Consider the following 23,606-nt stretch of genomic DNA (forward strand, 5'->3'; position numbering starts at 1 on the left):
ATGGCTTCCAGATGGAAAGGCCGGAAGAATAGGAGGCGGAGGAGTGGAGGCAGGGTGGAGGGATAAAAGGGAGGGGGAGCCTGAACTTTGGATCACTTCTGACTGCCTTATGAACTAGGCCAGGTCTCTTATTTGCTCTGCAAGTCTGCCATTTGACAATGGGCCAGGCCTGAAGATAGACAGCAGTTTTGCATGTCCTCATGAGGCTGTTTCAGTGATTATTAGAAGTAAGTCATTGTGAAATTGTCTTTTTCTGAAGGCAGTGACTGAAAGCAAACAAGCCCATGACTTGGTTATTCAGAGGGGCATAAACACTCCAGATGAATTTTCTCATTGTCCCAGAAATGGCAAAAGACAGACCATTCTAGGAATCCTGCCTTCTTTATACCACTTAAACATATGCAATGGTGGATCCCCCGGTGACCTAATTCTTCCACGTCTTGTCCTCATAATAGAGGCAAGAGAAAGAGATTAACAGGCAAGCTTGTTTTGAGTACATAACAGTCAAGTATAATTTGGCCACAAGTGGGCTAGGTATACTCTCAGAGGAATGCCTTTATTTGATCAGACAGGTCAGAATCTTCCAGGGAAAATATTAATTTGGGGAAAATAGATCAGAACCTACTTGTTAACAAATGGGAAATTGGCTTCAATGTTGAGAAATACTCATTTTTATTGTTATCAGTGGTTTGCCATCCTCCCCACCTGAAACTACCCTACTGACACTCCCTATTGCCACTACCACCAAGTCAAAGAGCAATCTTGTTCCTCTATCATAGTTCCTCCTACTTAGAAGTTGAATTTCATACTAGGATATAGCCATCCAACTGGGTCTAAAAGGTCTCATAATGTGTGGAGAGAAACCAAATACAGAAAAGTTACTTCAAATTAACACCTCTAATCTCTAGATGTCCTAATAAAAATAATGAGGCAGCAAATGGCCACCCTCAAGCCGAAGAACCATACTTGGACTCAATGTTTTTAAGAGCCAGGGAAAGTAGCTAACCTCTTCTTAATTTGATCTCCTGGCCTGGGACATATACATGTTTAACTACACTCTGGCTTAGGGAGGAAAGCAAGCAGAGGTGAACGTATCTTGTAGTGGCATGGCTTCAACAGAGCATTTGTCTCACCCTGAAATATGAAGGAGCAATGCCTGCCTCCTCAAGCTGAGCAGTGCCCAGAATTTATGAACTTCAAGTATGATGTGAATCTTGGGTCCAAGCCAGGCACTATCATTGGGAAATGGTGGACAATTTCCCTCTCCCTCCCTCCTCGTTTTCCTACTGCTGATTGTACTGTTCAGAAGTGAATCACGATTTAATCCCCTCTGCTGTTAAGAGTATTACAAAATGCTGGTTACAATGAAGTCACAAAAGTATTTACATAAAAGAAAAAAAGACGGACAGACAGAGAAGGTTATAGCAAGTGACAAAACTCATCATTACCACCAGCAAAAAGATAGGTATGGAAAAATCCTTGCCTGGGTACCAAATGGGACGCAGCTGATTTAGACCGTCTCTATATATCATCAATGTAGCACATGTTTTTACAGTCATACAGTGTTGAAAGCAGTGCATCATGGGGGAAAAGATAGTTCCAGTCACATGCGTCTGGGTTTTTAAATCTTGGCGTCATCAGATCAGGGCCAGGTTACCCCAGAGTGCTCAATAATCCACGAGAAATGAATCCTATCTTCGTTTCAGGGCTTAGTATAGGCATTACACCATTATTAGATGCAAGCAATTCTTTGATTGATGGCTCCAACATGGATTAAGGTCAAAAGTGGCCCTGGAGACCAAATTCCCTAGTGAGGAATTGCCATATAACTTCATGTGTCTTTTGCTTCTGAATTATTTCTTCTCCTAGAAACCACCAACCACAAGCTTTTCACGCGGGTATTATATCTACGTAACATTTATTCTTCTTATAGCAAAGAGCTGGAGAAATACAAGTGAGAATCTGTTATTACAGGTTAAATTGTGTTACACTCAACTGGTGCTGAGGGTCCAGTTTCTTTTTATTATGCTCCAATTTTGTTGAATGACTATTGCCTAAAATAAATGGGCAATCGACAGGGGCTTAGAAATAACAGGATGCTTAAGTGATTTTTATGGTAGCAGTATTTGTTGTAACAGAATTTGATCTGTATTCTAGTTATTAGTTTTATTCATCACATTGGAAAGTTGGCACTTCCATTGTTCATGACATTATATGCAAAGCACTGTAGCATGAAAGTCACTTACAAAGCTGTGAAAAAAACTCTCTGGACACCAGAGGCTCATGAAACAATAAAAGTCAGCTAGGGGGATATATACTGTTTGATTTAGCTAAATATTCTGGATGGTCAAAGGTTTATTCCTTTTAATTCCTAAAAGTTTTTTTTTTTTTTAACCATTGGGATGTAAATATTTCTAAAATGTCTGATATACACATTTTTTGCCTTCTAAGCATAGTTGCTTTATGTATGGTGCACAGGGTCATCATTTTAAATAGAATATTGTCCTATGATACAGTGAGGCTCTTAAAGATTGAGATGTGTATAGACTTTTTGACACTAAATAACCCATATATCAGGGCTTTTGGAGCTTTGCAGTCTACTCAAAATTTCCATTTTCTCTATTGCTGTCTTCCTTTTTCCTTCTTATTTCCTCTAAAAGTCTGTTTCTCTCCTTTACATTTAGAAATATGTGTGAAGGAAGAGCAAATAGGTTCTGGGGAGGTGCCTGATGGCTAGATGTATGGCCTTTGTCTTATGCATTTGCTTTGTGGTATTTATTTAAATTGGGTGGAAGCCTTGTTTGCTTACTTCTTAATTCTCAGTCACTTTTGATGGGTTCAGCAGAGGCTCTAGATTTTTCTAGTTCTGTCTCAGTTACTCATTGTCAAACCACTAGTTTAGATTTTGTGTTCAGGAAATAGGGATAGGTGAAGCTATCAGATGGCTAAGCCCTAGGTAAATGAGTTGCTATGAATCCTAAAATATTGTGAAGGTTGTGGGCCATTTTTATAAGGCACATGGTATGCTGTGGCCATGACAGCTGAACTCAGTAAGTGAACTTTAAAACAGATAAGCTCCTTTTGCTGTTGCCCCTTTCCAAGAATATGAAGCTGGCCTGATGTCAAGCTGTTGGAGAGCCTTCAACATATTTAATTAATTCACAGACTCAGTGTCAGAGCTGGCTGACTTTCAGGATTCTAAGGCTATGGCAAAAGAAGACATGGTTTTGCCTCTCTTGTTGATTTCCTTATTTATGGCCTTGGAAGAAAGAAGATAAAGCAAGTCTAACAGTCATCTCTTCCAAAAGTACAGTTTCAGGCCAGAAGAAGATTTGACTGCTACCCTTAGACTTTCTTTCCCTCACTGTACATTGCATTTTACAGGCTATACAAAGCAAGATCTTCTTTGCAAAAGGCAAACTCCTTTGCCCCAAGGCCATACTGTACATGTGTGGGGGTAGTTTTAGGGGAATCAGTGTTGTTATTCACCAATACAAGGTGGAATCAGTGCAGCTAGGAGAGAAGAGATTAAGGAAAGAGGCTGTGAAGTCTGCTAGACCTGGGTTTAAATTCTGGCTTCCCACTTATTAGGGTGTAACCATGGTCACAGTACTTAATTCTCTAAATTTGACTCCTGAGCAACAAAGTGGGGAATGATAGTATTGGTGCTGTTATTATTATGATAATGTGAAAAACAACAGCAAAGTGCCTGGCCCAGAGAAAGAGCTCAGTGACAGCTCTTATTATTAACAAAAATGATGATTTAAACCTGGACATTACAATAGTTAACAAGCACAGACACTTAGTGCAGCCTGTTACTGATTTCAAGCAGTCTTTTGCTTTTGTTTCTATTTCTATGACATCTTCTCTTATTAAGACTTTCTGTTGGTGTCTCTAACTCTGGTGCCTTGTGAAGGCCAGGAAATATTCCAGACAAGCTGAAATTCTACCTTTTTATGAGTATAAAGGAAATGGGGCCATGTTGGACCAAACAAAGAGTAATAAAATAAAATAGAGAGTTGCAACTTTCAGAAGGAAAGATAAAACAAGAAAGGGCTGGGGCAATGGATGTGGTATTGAGATACTGGCACCAGGAAGCAGGGAAGAAAACCTCCAAACACATTGTGGTTTGTTAAAACACTGAAGCCTCCTAAGTGCTACAGTGGCAGGCAATGCCACCCCACCAGGCAGCAGTGTCCTCTGCAACTGGGGAAGAGGAAGTAGGGCCTAATGGTTGCTGTCGGAGACAGAGTGTCTGCTGACCTGGGCTTTACCAGCCTGGCTTGTTGGGTGACCTTGAGTGACTTATCTCCCTCTCTTGGATAATTTTCTCAAGGTTCTCACACAGTCCCTAGCTAACTAAAAGGGTCTGATGAAGATAAATGTGTTAAAAGAAAATTTAGAGGAGAGTCCACAAACTGTCCCTCCGGATACACCTGCTGGTGGGTTTTAGGATTTTTAAACATTAAATTTTAATGCATTTAGGCAGGGCTTGGTATTTTCTAATTCACACAATATCTACCATCTTGAGTCTTCACATTTGGCTCCTGAAGGCCTCTGAGTATATGACTTCTGATTTCAATGCAACCTCTGGTCCTTCAAACCAGCTTGGAATTGCTTCATTTACAACTCATTCTATTTCTTCATCAGTTACATGCAAATATGTATTTCTAAAGTTTCACAAAACAAAGATTTTGTTGGCCTAACTGTAATTTGCTCTAAAAGACATTTTTTTCTAGAAAATATGGCAAAAATTACAATTTGACCTTCCTTCTAGTTCATCCAAATTCTAAAACTTTAATGTTATTTATGTTTATTGTGGCACTATTCACAATAGCAAAGAGTTGGAACCAACCCACATGTCCAACGACGATAGACTGGATTAAGAAAATGTGGCACATATACACCATGGAATACTATGCAGCCATAAAAAATGATGAGTTCATGTCCTTTGTAGGGACATGGATGAAACTGGAAAACATCATTCTCAGTAGACTATCACAAGGACAAAAAACCAAACACTGCATGTTCTCACTCATAGGTGGGAATTGAACAATGGGAACTCATGGACACGGGAAGGGGAACATCACACTCCGGGGACTGTTGTGGGGTGGGGGGAGGGGGGAGGGACAGCATTAGGAGATATACCTAATGCTAAATGACGAGTTAATGAGTGCAGCAAAACAACATGGCACATGGATACATATGTAACAAACCTGCACATTGTGCACATGTACCCTAAAACCTAAAGTATAATAATTAAAAAAAAAAAAAAAGAATGACTTGTAAACAAGTAAAGCAATGCATATAACCAAAAAAAAAAAAAAAAAAAACATAATTTGGCACCAAGTATTCTTTGGGTTATAATCTAAGTTGCTCATAAAATTTAATCTAGGCCTGGATCATTTTACTTTGAGGAGAAAACTTATCACTAAATAATAATGATCTTAAGTCTGTTCTTTTGCCACTCCCCAGAGCTCTCTCCTAAGGCACTCTGGAAAAGTCAGGAGTAAATTAGACTCTCACATCTAGTAACCAAAACACCATCATCTCCAGCATTACCACAATGAAGTATGCAGATCGTCATAAATATTTACACCTTGCAGGGTCCTTTGTGCACAACTCTGAGAGACAAATGGCATTTCCAGTAATAGTTTATTGATTTCCAAATGCACAGGGGCACCAAGTCCGAACATCCTGGGATAGCAGTAAATCTCTCTTACAAAATAATTTACAGTATGAAAATGATATACTGAAACATTAACTCAAACGTGTAATTCCCTTGAAAGATTCAGTGTTCCCTTGTTTTAATGTAAAGGGTGGAAGGGGAAGATTCCTAAGGAGGGAATGTGACTGTGCACAGGAAAATAGGCAGAGGACAATGGATTCATTGGTTCTCCCCATTCATGCAGTGTGGCCTGTCACTGTAGAAAGACTGGTCAGGTTTAACCCTCATTGAGTATTAATCTGCTGTCCCCTCAAAGTCATATCAAGCCCAGTATGGGCTCCGTGGCTTTTTTTTCACCAATGTATCCATAAGTGTCTTCACTTATTTTCATCTTTCTGCTCTGACCCTTGTTCTGCTGTTTCTGGTATGTTCTCAGTTCCAAATGATACTATCTTATCTTACCAGGCAGGCCTCCAGAAGCAAGAACTGCCTGAGTCTTATGGTTTCTGGAACGGGATGGGGTAGGGGGCTTCATAAGCACTGCTGGATAAAGGCAATAATAATGAGATTGAAGTCTCCCCTATGGGCCTTCTTTTTCTCTTAGGGCTGGGCTGGACTCAATCCATAATGAAATTTTTTTAAACATAAAAATCTGATGTGATCAGCACACAGTAAACATGCAGTTAATTTTCTTATTGGGAAGCATGTATTGCACAGCCATTATATGAATGTGGAATGTCAGGAATGGCAAGAGAATATTTTCTACTTGGGGAGAGAGGACTTCCTAGACCCTGCCACTACTACAAGGTCATGAATTCTGCATTTGTGCCCTCAGGTCTAACTGGAGTAGTTAGACTCTCAGGTCACCAAAATGGCTGGGCATCCAAGTTTCTCATCTTATTAGACATCCTGGACGAGGGCTGGAGTGCAATTTCCTTCAGGGCTGTCACTTTGACTCAGTGCCTTAGGAGCTAATGACCTTTGCTAGGGAATTGCTCTTCTTGTAAGCAAGTATCTAAGCCCCAACTATATGGCGACACTTGTAATTAGGGCTGACAGAAATCTTTGAAGTAGTACGCAAGATAATGAAGGGGCTGCTTTGAGTTTTCCTTCGTTCTCAAATATTGTGTGTGTGTGTAGACATGTATGTATGTATATACATATACACACATATCACACTTGTCATTTATATATAGGTACACACTCCCCCGACACACACACACAAACCAGGAATCAGTAAGAGAGTCCAGATTCACTGGACTTTGAATTGCCACATCCTCACAGAGCACACTGGCGGCTAACTTTACTAAAATATGAAGATTTCCTTTTCTACAGCAGTGAAGCTGCAGACATTTTCAAATAAAGTTCAGTAGAGAGCAGAACACCCTTCACTTTTACTACTGCTGCAAAATTCTATACCTTTGAAGGCCAAGAAACACCTTATTTATGGAAGATGGCATGAAAAAGGAAATGTTCTCCCAACTCCTGGGGGTGGGCTCAAGTCAGCAATGTGTACTTAAAGCATCTGCTAAAGGGGAGAAATAAGGCTACCTCAAGCCATTTCTGAGCCCTAACTATAACTGTGAAATGTCATTTTAAAAAGATTCATAAACTGGGATGGTCAGCACACAGTGGGAAAACCTGAAGTCTTTTTATCCTTCTGTTTTTAGGTGGACCATGGTGTGTGGTACAAAGTGCTTGTCCACAGAATTAGGGGGAGCTGGTTTCAAGATTTGGCTTGAGTATTTCCTAGCTGTACAACTTGAAGCAAATGACTCTTCCACTCCCCATCTGTTTTATTATCTAAGAGACAGTTCAGGGCCTGGCTCATAGTTGTTCCTTAATACAAATTATTTCCCTTCTTGGGCTGTCAGAGCCGAGACTCCAAGCACTTCTTGGGACTGTCCTGGATTTAATGATATCAAATCAAAGTCCCTCTCAGCATCCAGAAATTCAACATTTGAAAGGTAGCCAGAAATTGCTATGAGTATCCGACTGATTCTGGAAACATTCATTACCTGCCTCCCTTGGTGACTTCTCTTTAGGGGTTTCAGCAAACCCTGGAACCTGCAGCCAGGCAAGACACAATTCTGAGCTCTCTAACTTTTACTGACCTGGCAGGAGGGAAGCCTCATCATGCTGGGGCTTAAGGCCAAGCAGCATGCTCCAGCTCTAGGGGAAGGTAGTGCCACTGCAGGAAGTATCCTAGTTCTTACATTGATAAATGCTGCTGGCAGGAACTTAGGAGCCTGGGCAAAAGCTGCTGCACTGTGTTTAATGCTTCCCTGGTTAAAGTTTTATCGGGTGCTGAAGACAGCAGGAGTCTATAAAGCAAATCTGAAACGCTTTCTAAGTAAAAGCAAAAGTGCTTTCCTTGAGGATCACAGAGATATGATAAGTTACTGAGAAGGTTGGCACATATTTTTATATTTCCATTTATACCCACTGCATAAATGCTTGAATTTCCCAAATACTGATTCAAAGTAATAACATATGATCAGATATGGAGAACCAATGAGCTGTCCACTGCTAATATAAGGCTACTATTTGGAGATCAAACAATGATTACTGGGGAAAGACAATACAAGCTTCCAAATCCTAAAATCTTTTTAATCTTCTGATACTTAAATTTTTTCGAGAGTGGCCACTGGTCCTTCTTTTAGGGTAGTTTGGTTGGATATGATTGGAGATTGTAATTAATGGTAAGCCAAATTCTCCAGTCTTTGCAGAGATAGATAAAGCACCAAAATTGTCCTAGTCATTTCTTGGCCATCAGTTTGAGAGAAAAACGCCTTTTTTTTTTTTTTTTTTTTACATCTCAAACTCCTCTCAGCCCCAATATCCTGGCATCTTTAGTGAGTGAGGACAATCCTAACCTAGAAGCATATATGCCTGGGAGCTTCCTGGCCTCAAAGGAATAAATCATTTCACAGCATTCACAGGACTGAAAAATAATATAAATAGGACTCCTACAGTAAACAAGTATTGTTTCTGTTTTAAAACCATCCTGCAAGCATAACAATCAGCTGGCCCTAAAGCCTGTAATAGGTACACAGGTCACAGGCAGACAGGCAGGCAGGAAAAGGGATTTCCCCCAGTGCAGGCTCCTTTGGTTCTGCCTCAGAGGCACTAGAAGTCTAGGCCCTGGGTTAACAGCAACCCAGAGTCTGCTTGGATATGGTTCTAGTTGTATGCTTCATAAGTGAACACCAAAATACCATAAAGGTAGCGGAGAGTGAACACATAACCCACTTGCAAATAAGAATTACCTTGCAAGATTCCTATTTTTCTTATCTTAACAGTCTATGTGTATGAACATTTTATTCTATAATATAACTTTTATATAAAAATAGGTCATCTCGTGACTCTAAACCATTTGGTAAGTAAAACTGATGCTTCAAGAAGATGCAGGTTTTTAAGTTTGCAGTTTTACATTCCCCTAGTACATCCCTGCTTACTCAGGAGCACAAAGCTTGGTTTTAAGAAATTGTGATTTGGGAGTAGAGAAAAGCAAGGAAGTCCAACCTCAGGTGTGTCTCTGTTACTAAGAGGAGAGTGCGATCCAGGGTGTGGGAGATGATCTGAAGGTCTATGGATGGGGAGTGCCACAGGAAGAAGGGTTCTGGTCAGAGTTAAAGGAGGATATATCTATATGCTGGGAGATGAGCTGAATTTAGAACACATGGAGTGGGAACAATTCTCCCCATACTGCATTTAAGCCAAATTAGGCTAAAATGGGGGTGGGATTAGCAAAAACCTACAATGGAAATTCCCATTTGGTAATATACATTCCAGCCCTTCACGTTGTGACAAGCCCATAAAACCTGCAGAATTCACCCAAATAATTCTGGTTCTATTAGGTCCTTTACTGAATATTTTGGAAATTCAAGCAATTTGAATTCAGAAATACTGATTTCAACTTTTAATCAGATTTCTTTGGTCCTTTTTTTTCCCCCTAAGGTCATTTCCGTTCCACCTCTTCAATCACTTTTTTCATTTCCACAGCACTGAATTATGAATCTCAAGTCCTGGATAACTTCATATACTAAAAATATCTTTTCCTAATCTTTAACTCTTTCTCTAACACCTTTTTCCAGTCATCCATCTTAATTCGTGGCACCACATTTTCACAAATGTAGAACTGGACTTTTAGTGACTGTCCACATGAGTCAATTTGGTCCTACCTTGCTCTCATTTATTTCATGCTTCAATATGAACAAAATTGGGTTTTTGTTAATAGGCAGGGAGGAAACTCTGACTTCCCTTCAAGATTATTCCAGATCCTTCCTAACAAAGCGATACTGTTTGGTAATACAATATTATGGGGGCTGAAATACAATACTATGGGGGCTGGCTTTCCTGAGTAAGTTCAAAGCAGCCATTGAGAGATTACCTGAAGGACCCTTCTTAATTGCTCCTGGTGGATCAAAGGGGCTCTTTTCCTTGACCTACCACAACCAGAGGATGAGAAGCACACAGTCAGTAAGCATAAAACTGGTCATCCCTTGGAGAGAGATGTGCCTGCTGTGGATCTGGGGACACATCTGGTGGAAGTACATTTGTTGCTGAGCAGCTTTCACAGAAATCAGAAGCCGTTACATACACGCTGTCGCATACACACAAGGGAAGGGGACGATTTTCCACTGGGGGTAGCAAGCCTTCATGTGTCCTCTTCTTCACTGGCACCACTACAAAGGAAAAGGAGAACCAGGTGAGTTAAGATATCACAAGAAGGGAGGCAGCCTAGTCTACTGGTTGATAGCACAGACTTTATGTCAGACATACATGGATTTAAGTCTTAACTACCATGATTGAGCACTATGGCCAAAGGCAAGTTACTTCGTTTCTCTAAATTCTGATTTCTTTATCTGGCCAAAGGGGGAATGATGATAAAACTTACTTTCTTGAGTTACTAGAGGATTAAATAAGAGAATACATATAAAGTGCACAGTATCTGGTATACAGTAAGTGAGCAGCTATTTAAAGGAGCAGGTGAGAGTCATAATTCTTTTAAACTTAACTGACAAAATAAATTGCTGGTAAAAATCAGGTGTATGATTTCCTCTACGCCTTAAGCCATCTGTTGTTAGGAGAGAAAAAACAAGGAGAAGCTACTATCATCTGCACTCTTTTTTTTTATTATTATTATTTTTTATTATTATACTTTAGGTTTTAGGGTACATGTGCACAATGTGCAGGTTTGTTACATATGTATCCATGTGCCATGTTGTTTTGCTGCACCCATTAACTCGTCATTTAGCATTAGGTATATCTCCTAATGCTGTCCCTCCCCCCTCCCCCCACCCCACAACAGTCCCCAGAGTGTGATGTTCCCCTTCCTGTGTCCAGGAGTTCCCATTGTTCAATTCCCACCTATGAGTGAGAACATGCAGTGTTTGGTTTTTTGTCCTTGTGATAGTTTACTGAGAATGATGTTTTCCAGTTTCATCCATGTCCCTACAAAGGACATGAACTCATCATTTTTTATGGCTGCATAGTATTCCATGGTGTATATGTGTCACATTTTCTTAATCCAGTCTATCGTTGTTGGACATGTGGGTTGGTTCCAACTCTTTGCTATTGTGAATAGTGCCGCAATAAACATACGTGTGCATGTGTCTTTATAGCAGCATGATTTATAGTCCTTTGGGTATATACCCAGTAATGGGATGGCTGGGTCAAATGGTATTTCTAGTTCTAGATCCCTGAGGAATTGCCACACTGACTTCCACAATGGTTGAACTAGTTTACAGTCCCACCAACAGTGTAAAAGTGTTCCTATTTCTCCACATCCTCTCCAGCACCTGTTGTTTCCTGACTTTTTAATGATGGTCATTCTAACTGGTGTAAGATGGTATCTCATTGTGGTTTTGATTTGCATTTCTGTGATGGCCAGTGATGATGAGCATTTTTTCATGTGTTTTTTGGCTGCATAAATGTCTTCTTTTGAGAAGTGTCTGTTCATGTCCTTCGTCCACTTTTTGATGGGGTTGTTTGTTTTTTTTCTTGTAAATTTGTTTGAGTTCATTGTAGATTCTGGATATTAGCCCTTTGTCAGATGAGTAGGTTGCAAAAATTTTCTCCCATTCTGTAGGTTGCCTGTTCACTCTGATGGTAATTTCTTTTGCTGTGCAGAAGCTCTTTAGTTCAATTAGATCCCATTTGTCAATTTTGGCTTTTGTTGCCATTGCTTTTTGTGTTTTAGACATGAAGTCCTTGCCCATGCCTATGTCCTGAATGGTATTGCCTAGGTTTTCTTCTAGGGTTTTAATGGTTTTAGGTCTAACATTTAAGTATTTAATCCATCTTGAATTAATTTTTGTATAAGGTGTAAGGAAGGGATCCAGTTGCAGCTTTCTACATATGGCTAGCCAGTTTTCTCAGCACCATTTATTAATAGGGAATCCTTTCCCCATTTCCTGTTTTTGTCAGGTTTGTCAAAGATCAGATAGTTGTAGATATGCGGCATTATTTCTGAGGGCTCTGTTCTGTTCCATTGATCTATGTCTCTGTTGTGGTACCAGTACCATGCTGTTTTGGTTACTGTCGCCTTGTGGTATAGTTTGAAGTCAGGGAGCATGATGCCTCCAGCTTTGTTCTTTTGGCTTAGGATTGACTTGGCGATGCGGGCTCTTTTTTGGTTCCATATGAACTTTAAAGTAGTTTTTTCCAATTCTGTGAAGAAAGTCATCTGCACTCTCAATGGCACTCTGCACTTGGAAAAAATCCAAGATTTCAACTCATGCCATAGGGACATACACCACCTGGTCAGAGAAGGTACTCTACTAAGTAGGACTCCCTGGTGATTCTCTATCTTATGTCTCTCATAGGCCTTATCACATTACATAATTTATTTGTTTACGATTTACTCTTCTCTCTACCCATGACTAGAGCATATAAGAATAGCAATACTATTTATTAACTATGTATATCTAGCACTAGCACTGGGCTGGGCACGTGGAGGTGCTCAATAAATGTTTTTAAAATGGAAGTGAAATACAAACAACAGGAAGAAAGGGAGGCAGGGATGGACACAGGTGAAGTGACTGGTCAGTCATTACTGCCCTGGCCAGGTTATTCCAGATGTTAGTGATGTTTCAGTGGTCAAATAGTTGTCAGGCCGCATAGGCATGGCTAGTACCTCAGCTGCTCAGAGTTACAGCCCCTCTGGCTTGGACCTGGGAGAGAACACTGTTGGTACAGGGACTGGGGCAAGGAGAAGGCAGAGCCTGAAAATGCAGGAATGAGCACACTCAGAAAGGCAAAAGTAGCAAACTTGCCTAGTTTCTCCTCATCCACTTCTATAGGTCACTGTCCTTAAAATAGTAACAAGAGCCAACTTGATCAAGTGCTTACTGTGGACCGGGGCACTGAATTACGTGTTACTCACCCATTCTTCCTATTATGTAGAGGCTATTATTATCCCCCGTTTTCCAGAAGAAAAAAGTGAAGCTCTGAAAGATGTAAAATCCTAGGGTCACATAGTTAGATCTGTGTCCTTAAAACTCAAGGTTTAGTTTCAGTTGGATAAAGTCTGAAGTGGTCAAGCTGGTGGAGAAGGAAAAGGCCTGTAGAACATCAGCTCCCAGCTATTACCTAGAAATTTTTCGTCTCACAAGGGATTATCTATGTCTATATAAAACCTGTGCTCTTTTGCATCCATTTGGGAAAGACTTTAAGGGAAAATATCCTAGGCAGCAAATTTCTAGAACTTCCACTAACGGCAGAAACATTTCAAGAAACAGGTCCTGCAAGTTAAGTGTATGATAGGAGCCAAAAGAACCAACTCAATAATCTTCACCATTCCAAACTCTGCCCTGTTTCCACTCCCCTTTCCTGCTGGTTATACAATCATGGGATGAAGGGTGCATGCCAGAAAAGCTGGACAGTGGGCTGTCATTAAGGAGCAGTATTTAATGGCATCTGTCCCAAAGGGAACAAAGGGTCTTTTATGAAAGCTTCTCACCAGAATTAAGGCAGAGCTGGAACTGGCACCATATTCTCCCCCTTGGTATTATATCCAAAGCAAGCTCTCATTGTTCTCTTGTCAGTTTTATTTCAAATATGAAGGCAGCATGGTGACTCTGCCCTAACCTACAGTTCGCTTTTTAGCATTCTTAATGTGAGACACATAGTTTAAACGTTCATGGACCTAATGAAATTGTATACAGAATTTTATCTGTGTGTTCCTTTGTCTGAGGGAAGACATACTTTTCATCATATTTTCAAAGAAGTCAACAACTCTTACCAAATTATAAATAAATTCTTTTCGGTTGCCAGGTTCTTTACTATAATACTTGGAGAGTGGCTTGGGGAAAAGGTCTGAAGTCTGAACTGATAAAATCTTTTCTCGTTAACCTAAAAGAGACATGTTCTTGGGCCTGAAATTTATCTCACAGTTTAAAACATGAGATCTTAGGATACTGGCATATCATTTATTGATTACTTCATTGGCTAAATATTTGTTGACTGTCAACCATGTGTAAGTCATGATGCGAGGCACAATAATGAATAAGAGGAACACAGGAGTTGCCCTCTAGGACTTTAAAGCCTAATAGGTGAGATACAGGCTCAGGGGAGGGAGGGAGAACCTTTTTTTTTTTCTTCCCAGAACAGCATCTTCAAAGAAAGCATCTTATTTTTGTAATAACCCACTTCTCACAATAATGAAAAAGAAAAGGGATCATAACCGAATCTGTAACACAGAGCTTTGCTCAGCTTGTATGTCGTCTCTCCTGGAGGGTTCAACAATATAATTAGTGTGAGGCATCATCTCCTCTCCTGAATGTTCTTGCTTCACTTTGTATATAAACTTTGTATATAAGCTCATCTATGTTCATGAGATTATCTCATTTTATTTATTTAGAGATGGAATCTTGCTCTGTCACCCAGGCTGGAGTGCATCGGTGCAATCTTCGCTCACTGTAATCTCCGCCTCCCGGGTTCAAGCGATTCTCCTGCCTCAGCCTCCTGAGTAGCTGGGATTACAGGCGCATGCCACCATGCCCAGCTAATTTTTGTATTTTTAGTAGAGATGGAGTTTCACCACATTGGCCTTGAACTCCTGACCTTGTGATCCGCCTGCCCCAGTCTCCCAAAGTGCTGGGATTACAGGCATGAGCCACCATGCCTGACTGTTCATGAGATTTTTATCTTAGTCTATAAAAGTCTTCACTTTCTGCAAGGGAAGTAATACAGCCTTCTACCTCAGCCACTTATCACGCTGCTCTGAAACACCTACCAGTCATACTTAGACTTACAACTGGAGTTGTAACTCAGAGGTTAATGGCTGTTTCTTTTCTCTTCTTTTTTTTTTAAATAAACTAAGGGTGTTAGGCAGACAGCACATTCTATAGCAGGTACTTACCAATGAGAGAGGCAGCATTACATAATTACTTTGATGTCACCAGACTGAACTAGGTTCAAATCCCTGTTATGAACTAATAAACTGTGGGATCTTAAGTCACTAACCTCTCTGAATCTCAGTTTCCTCATCGAAATGCTATCTTCCAGGGTTACTGTGAAAGTTTTATGTATTTTATGCAATACAAATGTTTTGTATTTTATGCAATAAAAAATGTTACCCTTCTTCCTCAACCCACCTTCCTTCTTATCCTGAATAAAAACCTGCCTCCTCCTGCCTTTCCCTCAAATGTTCCTAGTTCTGGCAGCTGAAACATTACATTCCAGAACAAGTGTGTTCCTATCCCCAAATACCCTTTAAATATCTGGAGAGCAACAGTATACTGCTTTGCTCACTTGGAGAGTTTTTTAAATGACAACCCAGACCTAATGAAAAATAGGTACTAACTAGAAAGGCTGAGTATCACTTTGACCCTTCTAGGTGGCAGGTCTTGAGAAAAGTCATGCCTGCCAAACACTGGGGAGAACAAATACGGAGTGAAGGTTAGTTAACTGGCCTTAGCTCAGTCACTGATCTAGTTTGAGGGTACTGCTGTATCTAAAAGTGGTGGCCTTAAAACTGGGGTATGGATACCCTTGTGGTATGTAATTACTTTCCAGGAAGTATTTGGGCCTGGGTTGTTTTGAGAAAATTAATGTCCAAATCCTTAACTTCCATTTATACTACTTCCTAAAACTTACTTCTCAGAAACATGCCTATGCTCTGTAAGGTTCTTGTTTCAGCCACTCCCACTTTCCAGATCACCATACTCCTACACTTCTGCAGAAATGCTACTCACACTCACCCTTCTGAATCTTAGCATGTAACAATTTTAGAATGTCTCCCTTAGAGGAGTCCTACGAGAGAACCGCAAGCAATAGTAAAGGAGACAATCTCTTTTTTCATTCAGGCAGGAAACTCTTGGCAGGGCTGTGTGTTTTATCCATCTATCTATCGATCTAACACTTCAAATTCAAAAGTGAGATGGTTATCATGAGGTGTGTGCTAATGTTTATTTGTATTGAAAAAAATGAAATCGGACTTAATCTGACAGAAAGCAAGTCTGATTTGGCTGGATGGTTTGACCACCAGAACTGGCTTTGCCAATTAGATTATATAGTGCACCTTGCTTGTAAATCTAATAAGCTAAATTAACAGTGACAAAGTTTTGACAAAAATATATATAAAAACTCATATAAACTACACAACATGTCAGCGATCACACCCTTAGCAACTATTTACACTTGATACTATGATTTCAGGAATTAATTTAAAAACGGGCAAAAAGGCACATACTTTTAAAATTTCTTTTAGGGGATGTAAAACAAAAAAGTTTAGCTAAAGGAACTGGGAGCTCCTAAATTCTGACCAAGAGGATGGTGTGAAATTTAACACTTTCTTGGTTGTGGGTAGGGGTTGGGGTGACAGAATGAGACTAAGGCATTCCAGTCAGCAGAATGCTGTATCCCTTCTCTGAGTTGGACTCACTGTCTGATGTGGTGCCTGTGAAACTGAAATGTCAGAGGCATGCCATAAGCTCCACATTCAGACCCTAAACACCTGCTGATAAAATGATTATATTTTATCATAATCATTTTACAGTGTTCCACTGTCTGACAATTTTTTAGTTAGGCTGTATACATAGGCAGCTCAGCTTTTTGGCTTCTGTCCCCAGAGCTTTAGGGGCATAAAGGGGGAAGTTAATAAATCAGGTAGCAGGCATTCTGACTTTGCAAGTTTAATGGTTTCTTTTCCTAAGCATATAGTACAACTTAATGTGACTTGGCATCACTCATGTCTTCTGAGTTCTTGGTTATTTATTAACTGATTATTGCTGTAAAAGGATTATTTAACTCAGGAGGATGGAGAAATTAAGAGGTATTGACAAAGGGACGAAGGCTAGAGTCAGCTGAAATTCAAAAAGATAGATTTAATATTCTCAAAAAATTACACTGCCTGGGCATTATATAAGGAGCCAATTGGGAAGTCTCACACTTTCAGTATCTGAGGAAGTGGTTGCCTAGTTGCATAAATACGCAATCAGCACTGCTGGGGAGACGGACTAAACGCTCGGATCCAGGAACCTTTCTTTACTAGACAGAGCAGCGTTGCCTTCTTTGTCCCCTCTGTCCCACACTCACCTGCCCCAACAGCCTGAGCTGAAAATAAGGAGGTTACTGTGCTTTAAGGGATCTGAACTTTACAAAATAAAGTAAAATATCCTTGGTCTATTTTGGGCTAACCGAGAAAAACATGATGAAAATACCAGAGTTCTAGTCCTGGTTCTGCTGTGTGACTCTAGGACCCAAGTATCCTTATCTGGGAAATTAGGATGCCTTGCATTTTAAGCAAAATTTAGGAAAACTCCAAACCAGACAAAAACTAAGAAAGCTTCCCTCCAACATATAGACTTGCTGAGCTAATTAATTTGCTCTCATTCACACAGCTGTCTCTCTTTGCTTCCTGTGCCCCTCTGTATCCCGTCACCACAATCTGAAGGATGGCCTAAATGTTCCAAGTCCTTTCTTTCACCTCTTTTTCTGGCTGGGCCCAAATACTGGGTTGATGCCCGGTACTGAGAGGTGAAGCCAGCTGTACTTCCTGGGTCGAGTGGGAACTTGGAGAACTTTTCTGTGTCTAGCTAAAGGATTGTAAATGCACCAATCAATGCTTTGTGCCTAGCTAAACGATTGTAAACACACCAATCAGCGCTGCGCTCTGTGTCTAGCTAAAGGATTGTAAGCACACCAATCAGCAGGATGTGGGTCGGGCCAAATAAGGGAATAAAAGCTGGCCACCTGATCCAGCAGAGGCAACCCGCTCGGGTCCCCTTCCACAGCATGGAAGCTTTGTTCTTTTGCTCTTCATAATAAATCTTGCTGCTGCTCACTCTTTGGGTCCATACCACCTTTAAGAGCTGTAATACTCGCCGTGAAGGTCCGTGGCTTCATTCTTGAAGTCAGCGAGACCACAAACCCACTGGAAGGAAGAAACTCCGGACACATCTGAACATCTGAAGGAACAAACTCCGGACATACCACCTTTAAGAGCTGTAACACTCACCAAGAAGGTCCACGGCTTCATTCTTGAAGTCAGCGAGATCAAGAACCCACTGGAAGGAATAAATTCCAGACACAGTACTGCCTGATCATTACCTAGTGCAGACCCAAGAGTAAGCTCTGCCATGAGCAAAAGTCCCATGATTCTTTATTTCATCATGGGTCTTAAAAAAAGTTTGACTTGGTTCTAGCCTCACTGCAATTCCTTCTCAAACCACAAGGAGAAGCGCTCTTCTCTCTCTAGTTCACGTTCTATTTTATCCCATGAGCCTTCTCTCTTTCAGTAATGGGCACTATTCACAGAGGGCTTACTTAATGTTCCACAAACTGTGCTAAGAAATCTATATACATAAACTCACCGATAGCTTCTGGTATTATCTCCATTCTACAGATGAGAAAAATGAGGCCCAGAGAGGCTGCAAGACCTGCTTAAGGTACACGACTTGTAAATAATAGAACTAGGTTAAGCAATCAGACTCTAGAACCCCCACAAATGAACTGAACTTAGGTAAGAGATGAGCCTGTCTTTTCTGATCCTTAGTTACCCAGCTGGTAAGTAGCAGCCATTTAAGTTTTCTGAGGCAAAATGTTTTCATCTGAAAAAATGGGATATTAACACCTACCATGAAGAGATGGAAGATACAAGCAAGTGCTTTTTTAAGATGAAAAAATGCCAGAGATGAGTAGGATTACTATAGAAGAAGAAGAAATACAGACCTGAGTTTGTCTCAGCCCTTACAACTGACTCTGTCTCTCCAGACCTATTTAGGGACCTCTGAGAGAGCCTTGGGTCTCCAGCATGACCTCAGGCCCACACTCTGACCACAGTGCCAAGTTTGAATTGATCTCCATGTACCTTGCAGCCTATTTACTGTTTTTATAGGTGGCTACCTTTCTTGCACATGGCAGAACCTGTGTGGGGATGGCCTACTTCTATGGAAGATTAAAAGGAGCCAGCAGGCCTGCCCAGGCAGTGCCCTGCAATAGGGAGGTGACTGAACGCAAGTAACAGGCAGGCTCGTAGCCTGCCAGTGTCCCATCTGCTCTCAGAATTCCCTTCTTTAGGACTGAGTCCTTTACTGCTGCTGGATTTATAATAGAATCATTTACAGCCTTATTTTTTTAATTCAAAGAGTAACATTTTCTTTTTTGTTGCTTTTTACTTTCTAGAAAACAAGTATTGGTTCCATAAAAAAGAAAAAAATTCCATTATGTTACCACCACAGATAATCACCATTATCACAGTGAAATATATTTCCCCATACACCTTCTATACATATATAAAAATAAGTATCTTTTATAAAATCAGCTCATACTTGACAGTCTCCTTCACAGTCTGCTTTTTCCACTCAGCTATCAATCATAAATATCATATCAAGAAATATATTTCTATAAGATTATGATCATGATTGATTTGTATGGATTTATCATACCTAATATTGGGCATTTAAATTATTTCTACCTTTTCAGTATTACCCACATCTCTGTGACACACATGACTGTGGATGAATCATCCTTAGTTATTTCCAAAGAAAAATTCCCAGGAGTTTCCTCCTGGGTCCAAAGGCATGTTTGCATTTGTTTTATAAGCTTTAATTTTTAGAACAGCTTTAGATTTACCAAAAAATTGCAAAGATAGTACAAAGGATTCCCATACTTAGTCTCCCCTACAATGAACATCTTACATTAGCATGGTATATTCGTTGCCAATGAACTATGAAAGGAAAATAAATCTCGCGACCCCAAAATCACTAAGCCAAAGGGAAAAGTCAAGCTGGGAACCGGGATCCACAAACTTGTCCCCCATTCTGTTCCTAAATGGCTACAAAGATAAAAAAGCTACATATCTCCCTCACAAAGGACAGACAACACTCAAAGTCATCCCTCTGCTCACGTGAGACAAATGCATATCCAATTGCTTCCTTTGATTCGGTGGAAAGCTAATCAGAAACTCAAAAGAATGCAACCATTTGTCCTTTATCTACTTATGACCTGGAAGCCCCCCTCCCCACTTCGAGTTGTCCTGCCTTTCTGGACCGAACCAATGTATATCTTACATATACTGATTGATGTCTCATGTCTCCCTAAAATGTATAAAACCAAGCTGCGCCCCGACCACCTTGGGGACATGTCATCAGGACCTTCTGAGGCTGTGTCATGGATGTGTCTTTAACCATGGCAAAATAAACTTTTTAAATTGACTGAGACCTGTCTCAGATATTTGAGGTTCACAGAACCAATATTGATACCTTCATACTAAAGTTCATATTTTGAGATTTCCTTAGTTTTTCCCTAAAGTCCCTTTCCTGCTCCAGATTTCACTCAGAATACCACATTTCATCATTAAGTCTCCATAGGCTCCTCTTGGCTCTGACAAAGTTTCTCAGACTTTTCTTGTTTGTGATGGTGAGGATGGTTTTGAGGGGTGCTGATCAGGTATTTTGCAGAATGTCCCTCAATCGGAAGTTGTCTGATGTTTTTCTCACAATTAGTCCATGGTTATGGGCTTTTGGAAGGAAAATTACAGAGGTAAAGTGCCATTATCATTACATCATATCAAGGGTTAATACTATCAATATGACAGCACTGTTGAAGGTGGCCTTGACCACCTGGCTGAGGTAGTGCTTGTCAGGTTTTTCTGTGGTATGGCTACTTTTTTTTTCCCATTCCCACAGTGTATTCTCCAGAAGGAAGTCACTACGAGCCACCTATACTTAAAGAGTGACGAGTTACGTTCCCTGTCCTTGAGGGTGGAATATCTACATACATTATGTGAAATACTTTCGAACATGAGCTTTGTCTCTTCTCCTTCATTTATTTATTTGATCATTTATATCAGTATGGACTCATGGATGTTTATTTTATTCTTTGGGTTATAATCCAATATTACTATTTTGTTGCTCAAACTGCTCAGCTTTGGCCTTTGAGAGCTCTTGTTAGTTGGGTCCTATGTTCCATTGACATATCCCCATCAATACGGGTTTTCTGCTTTTTTGTTTTGTTTTGTTTTGTTTTTGTTTTTGAGCACTTCCCTACTTTCTAGCACTACACAGCCCTCAGGCTTAGCTATTTCCTCCCCAGACCTAAAATCGGATATTCTCCAAAGAACACAAGAGATATGGTTTAAGAGGCATTTGATACTACGCTCCAGAAATCTTTTATATTGATTTACAATCATTACTCACATCAGCACAGGAATGCCCATTTTCCCCACACCCTTGCCAATAACGGGGCAATTTCAAAGTGTCTGCAGGGAGATGACCTGGCATGGGATACAGTGTGTGCATATATATGCATGTATGGGTCTATCTGTTCCATCTCTTTAAAATAACTTCTACATTACTCAGTTTCCTGTTGAACTTCAAGAGAAAAATGCCCTGGGGCCAGTTAAGTTTTTCCTTTTCTTTGCCTTTACATTGGCCTTCCCCAACTTCCCTTTCCTCCCCCCAGTGCTGCTGGATTTTCTATCACTGGCGATCTCCTGTGATGAGGTCTGAAAGGAACCTTTCCTACACCCTCTACTAGGGCCCAGACAATTTCAGGGGGTGGAGAGTCAGAAGCAGAAATTAGCCCAAGGATTTGCCTTCCCTGCTTCCTGTACCTTCAGGAAATCCACCTGACCCAGTTTCCTCATCTTCTTTTGGCATGTGTATAATGGAAACCAAATCTCTCTCAAGCAGTTTCCTTCCATAGAAATCTTAAACATAAAATTTAATAAAATGCTAGACTTCAAATTTCCTGTTGCCTCAGCTGCTGTATCTCACAAGTTACCAAAGAGAAAAAGAGAAAGGATCAAAAAATAAATATACTTGACACTTATCTCTAATCTCTGTCTGAATAGAGATTCACGCTGTATGTGTGTGCGTGCATGTGTGTGTGTGAGAGCGAGCGAGTGAGGCAGATACACACGTGCACACACACACACACACACACACACAGAGAAAACAGTTCTCAGTAGCTTTGGGAGTCCCATGATGATGACCTTCAATTGAAGGTGTAGGAAGTTGGAAGTATACCAACCCATAATGACCTAGTGCTACTTTTCATATGGCAGCGGGTTATGAATATGGACCTAGGAGTCAGAAACACCTGGGTTTGAATCACAGCTCTGCCACTTACTAGCTGTGAGATTTTGAGGTTGGTGTTCGTACTTGGAAATAGTGGACAATGTAGTACCTACCAGGAAGAGCTGCTGGAAGGATTCAATTAGATTAATGTATATGAAGTGGTTGGCAGATATATAAAGAGCTTGACATAGTACCTATCACACAGTAAGTGCTCAAAACATTTTATAGTTATTTAATAACATCATATGAAGAAACCAAGACTAAGAGAGACTAAAAGTCATACAGTGAGTTGATGATAGAGTGAGATCGACTGGAAGTCAGTTTCTGGCTCCCGAATACATCACCATACCTGCAACACTCATTTCCTCTAAAACTGCTATCTATTAACAAAAAATGAGAAGAGTTAACACTGTTGTCACCTGTACAATCTAGGCACCATGCTGTCATTCCAATGGGCTAAAGATTCCTTCTCAAGTTTGTTCTTTTACTGTACAGGCCATTTAAAAAATACAGTAACAGCTATCATGAATAAGAACGCATTCTATGTGCCAAGCATGGTGCTCAAAATCTTAGCAGCACCATCTCCCTATCCCACTGAGTCCAACAGCATGTCCTATTGACTCACCCTGCACAACCTCTCCCATGTGTGTCCATTCATCTTCTCCACTGCTGCCACCATCTCCTGCATGAACTACTGGAGTTGCTTCTTGGCTAGTCTTCCTACTTCTAATCTTAATGCACTATTGCCTATTATCCAAACTGTATTCAGAGTAATATTTCAAAAATGTGCAATAGATTATATCAGTACCCCATTTAAAAGTCCTTCAATGGCTTCCTATAACCCCTAGAATAAAGTCCATAGCCCACAAATTCCTACATGCTTTGGCCCCTCTCTCCCTTTCCAGCCTGATTCATGCCACCTTCCAGCCACGCTGGCTTTCTTTCTGTTTCCCAAATAAGCTGATCTTGTTTGTGGCTTAAGGCTTGTGCTTTGCTGGTCTGCCTCAAAGCTCTTACCCTCACATCTTGGAATGAATGACTCATTAACATTCAGGTCTCAGCTCCAATATCACCTTTTCAGGACAGCTCCTGGACCAGGAAATCTAGAGTAGCCACCCCATCCCTGTACTATTACACTAAATTGCTGTATTGTCTTCACAGCACTGATCACTATCTAAAATTATTTTGTGGTGGCAAACGACTTTAACTATTTTGTTCCCTGCCGTATCACCAGTACCTGGTAATGTGCTTGGCACTGGTGAAACTGCAACAAATGTTTTTGAGTGAATGAGTAAATGATCAAAACAATCGTATAAAGCGTGAGTGTTCAAGAAACCTCCCCAGGCAAACCATGGGCCACTTACTGGTCATGGAGACACTACCTAGGAATCTCATGAACAGCTTACTTT

At 40.5% G+C, this 23,606-nt stretch overlaps 1 protein-coding gene across 1 annotated transcript in view; it reads right to left on the reverse strand.

Annotated features, from left to right (window-relative positions):
* Nucleotides 1-6,706: 6,706 nt before the first annotated feature.
* TRIM44 (tripartite motif containing 44) overlaps nucleotides 6,707-23,606 on the reverse strand; it is a 143,124-nt gene continuing 126,224 nt past the window's right edge. Inside the window, exon 5 of the mRNA XM_032166262.2 lies at nucleotides 6,707-10,356. Coding sequence (XP_032022153.1) covers nucleotides 10,329-10,356 — 28 coding nt within the window. The 3' untranslated portion in view covers nucleotides 6,707-10,328. The remainder of the gene's footprint in view (nucleotides 10,357-23,606) is intronic.

This window comes from Hylobates moloch, unplaced genomic scaffold (genome assembly GCF_009828535.3).
Source record: "Hylobates moloch isolate HMO894 unplaced genomic scaffold, HMol_V3 SCAFFOLD_11, whole genome shotgun sequence".
NCBI lineage: Eukaryota > Metazoa > Chordata > Mammalia > Primates > Hylobatidae > Hylobates > Hylobates moloch.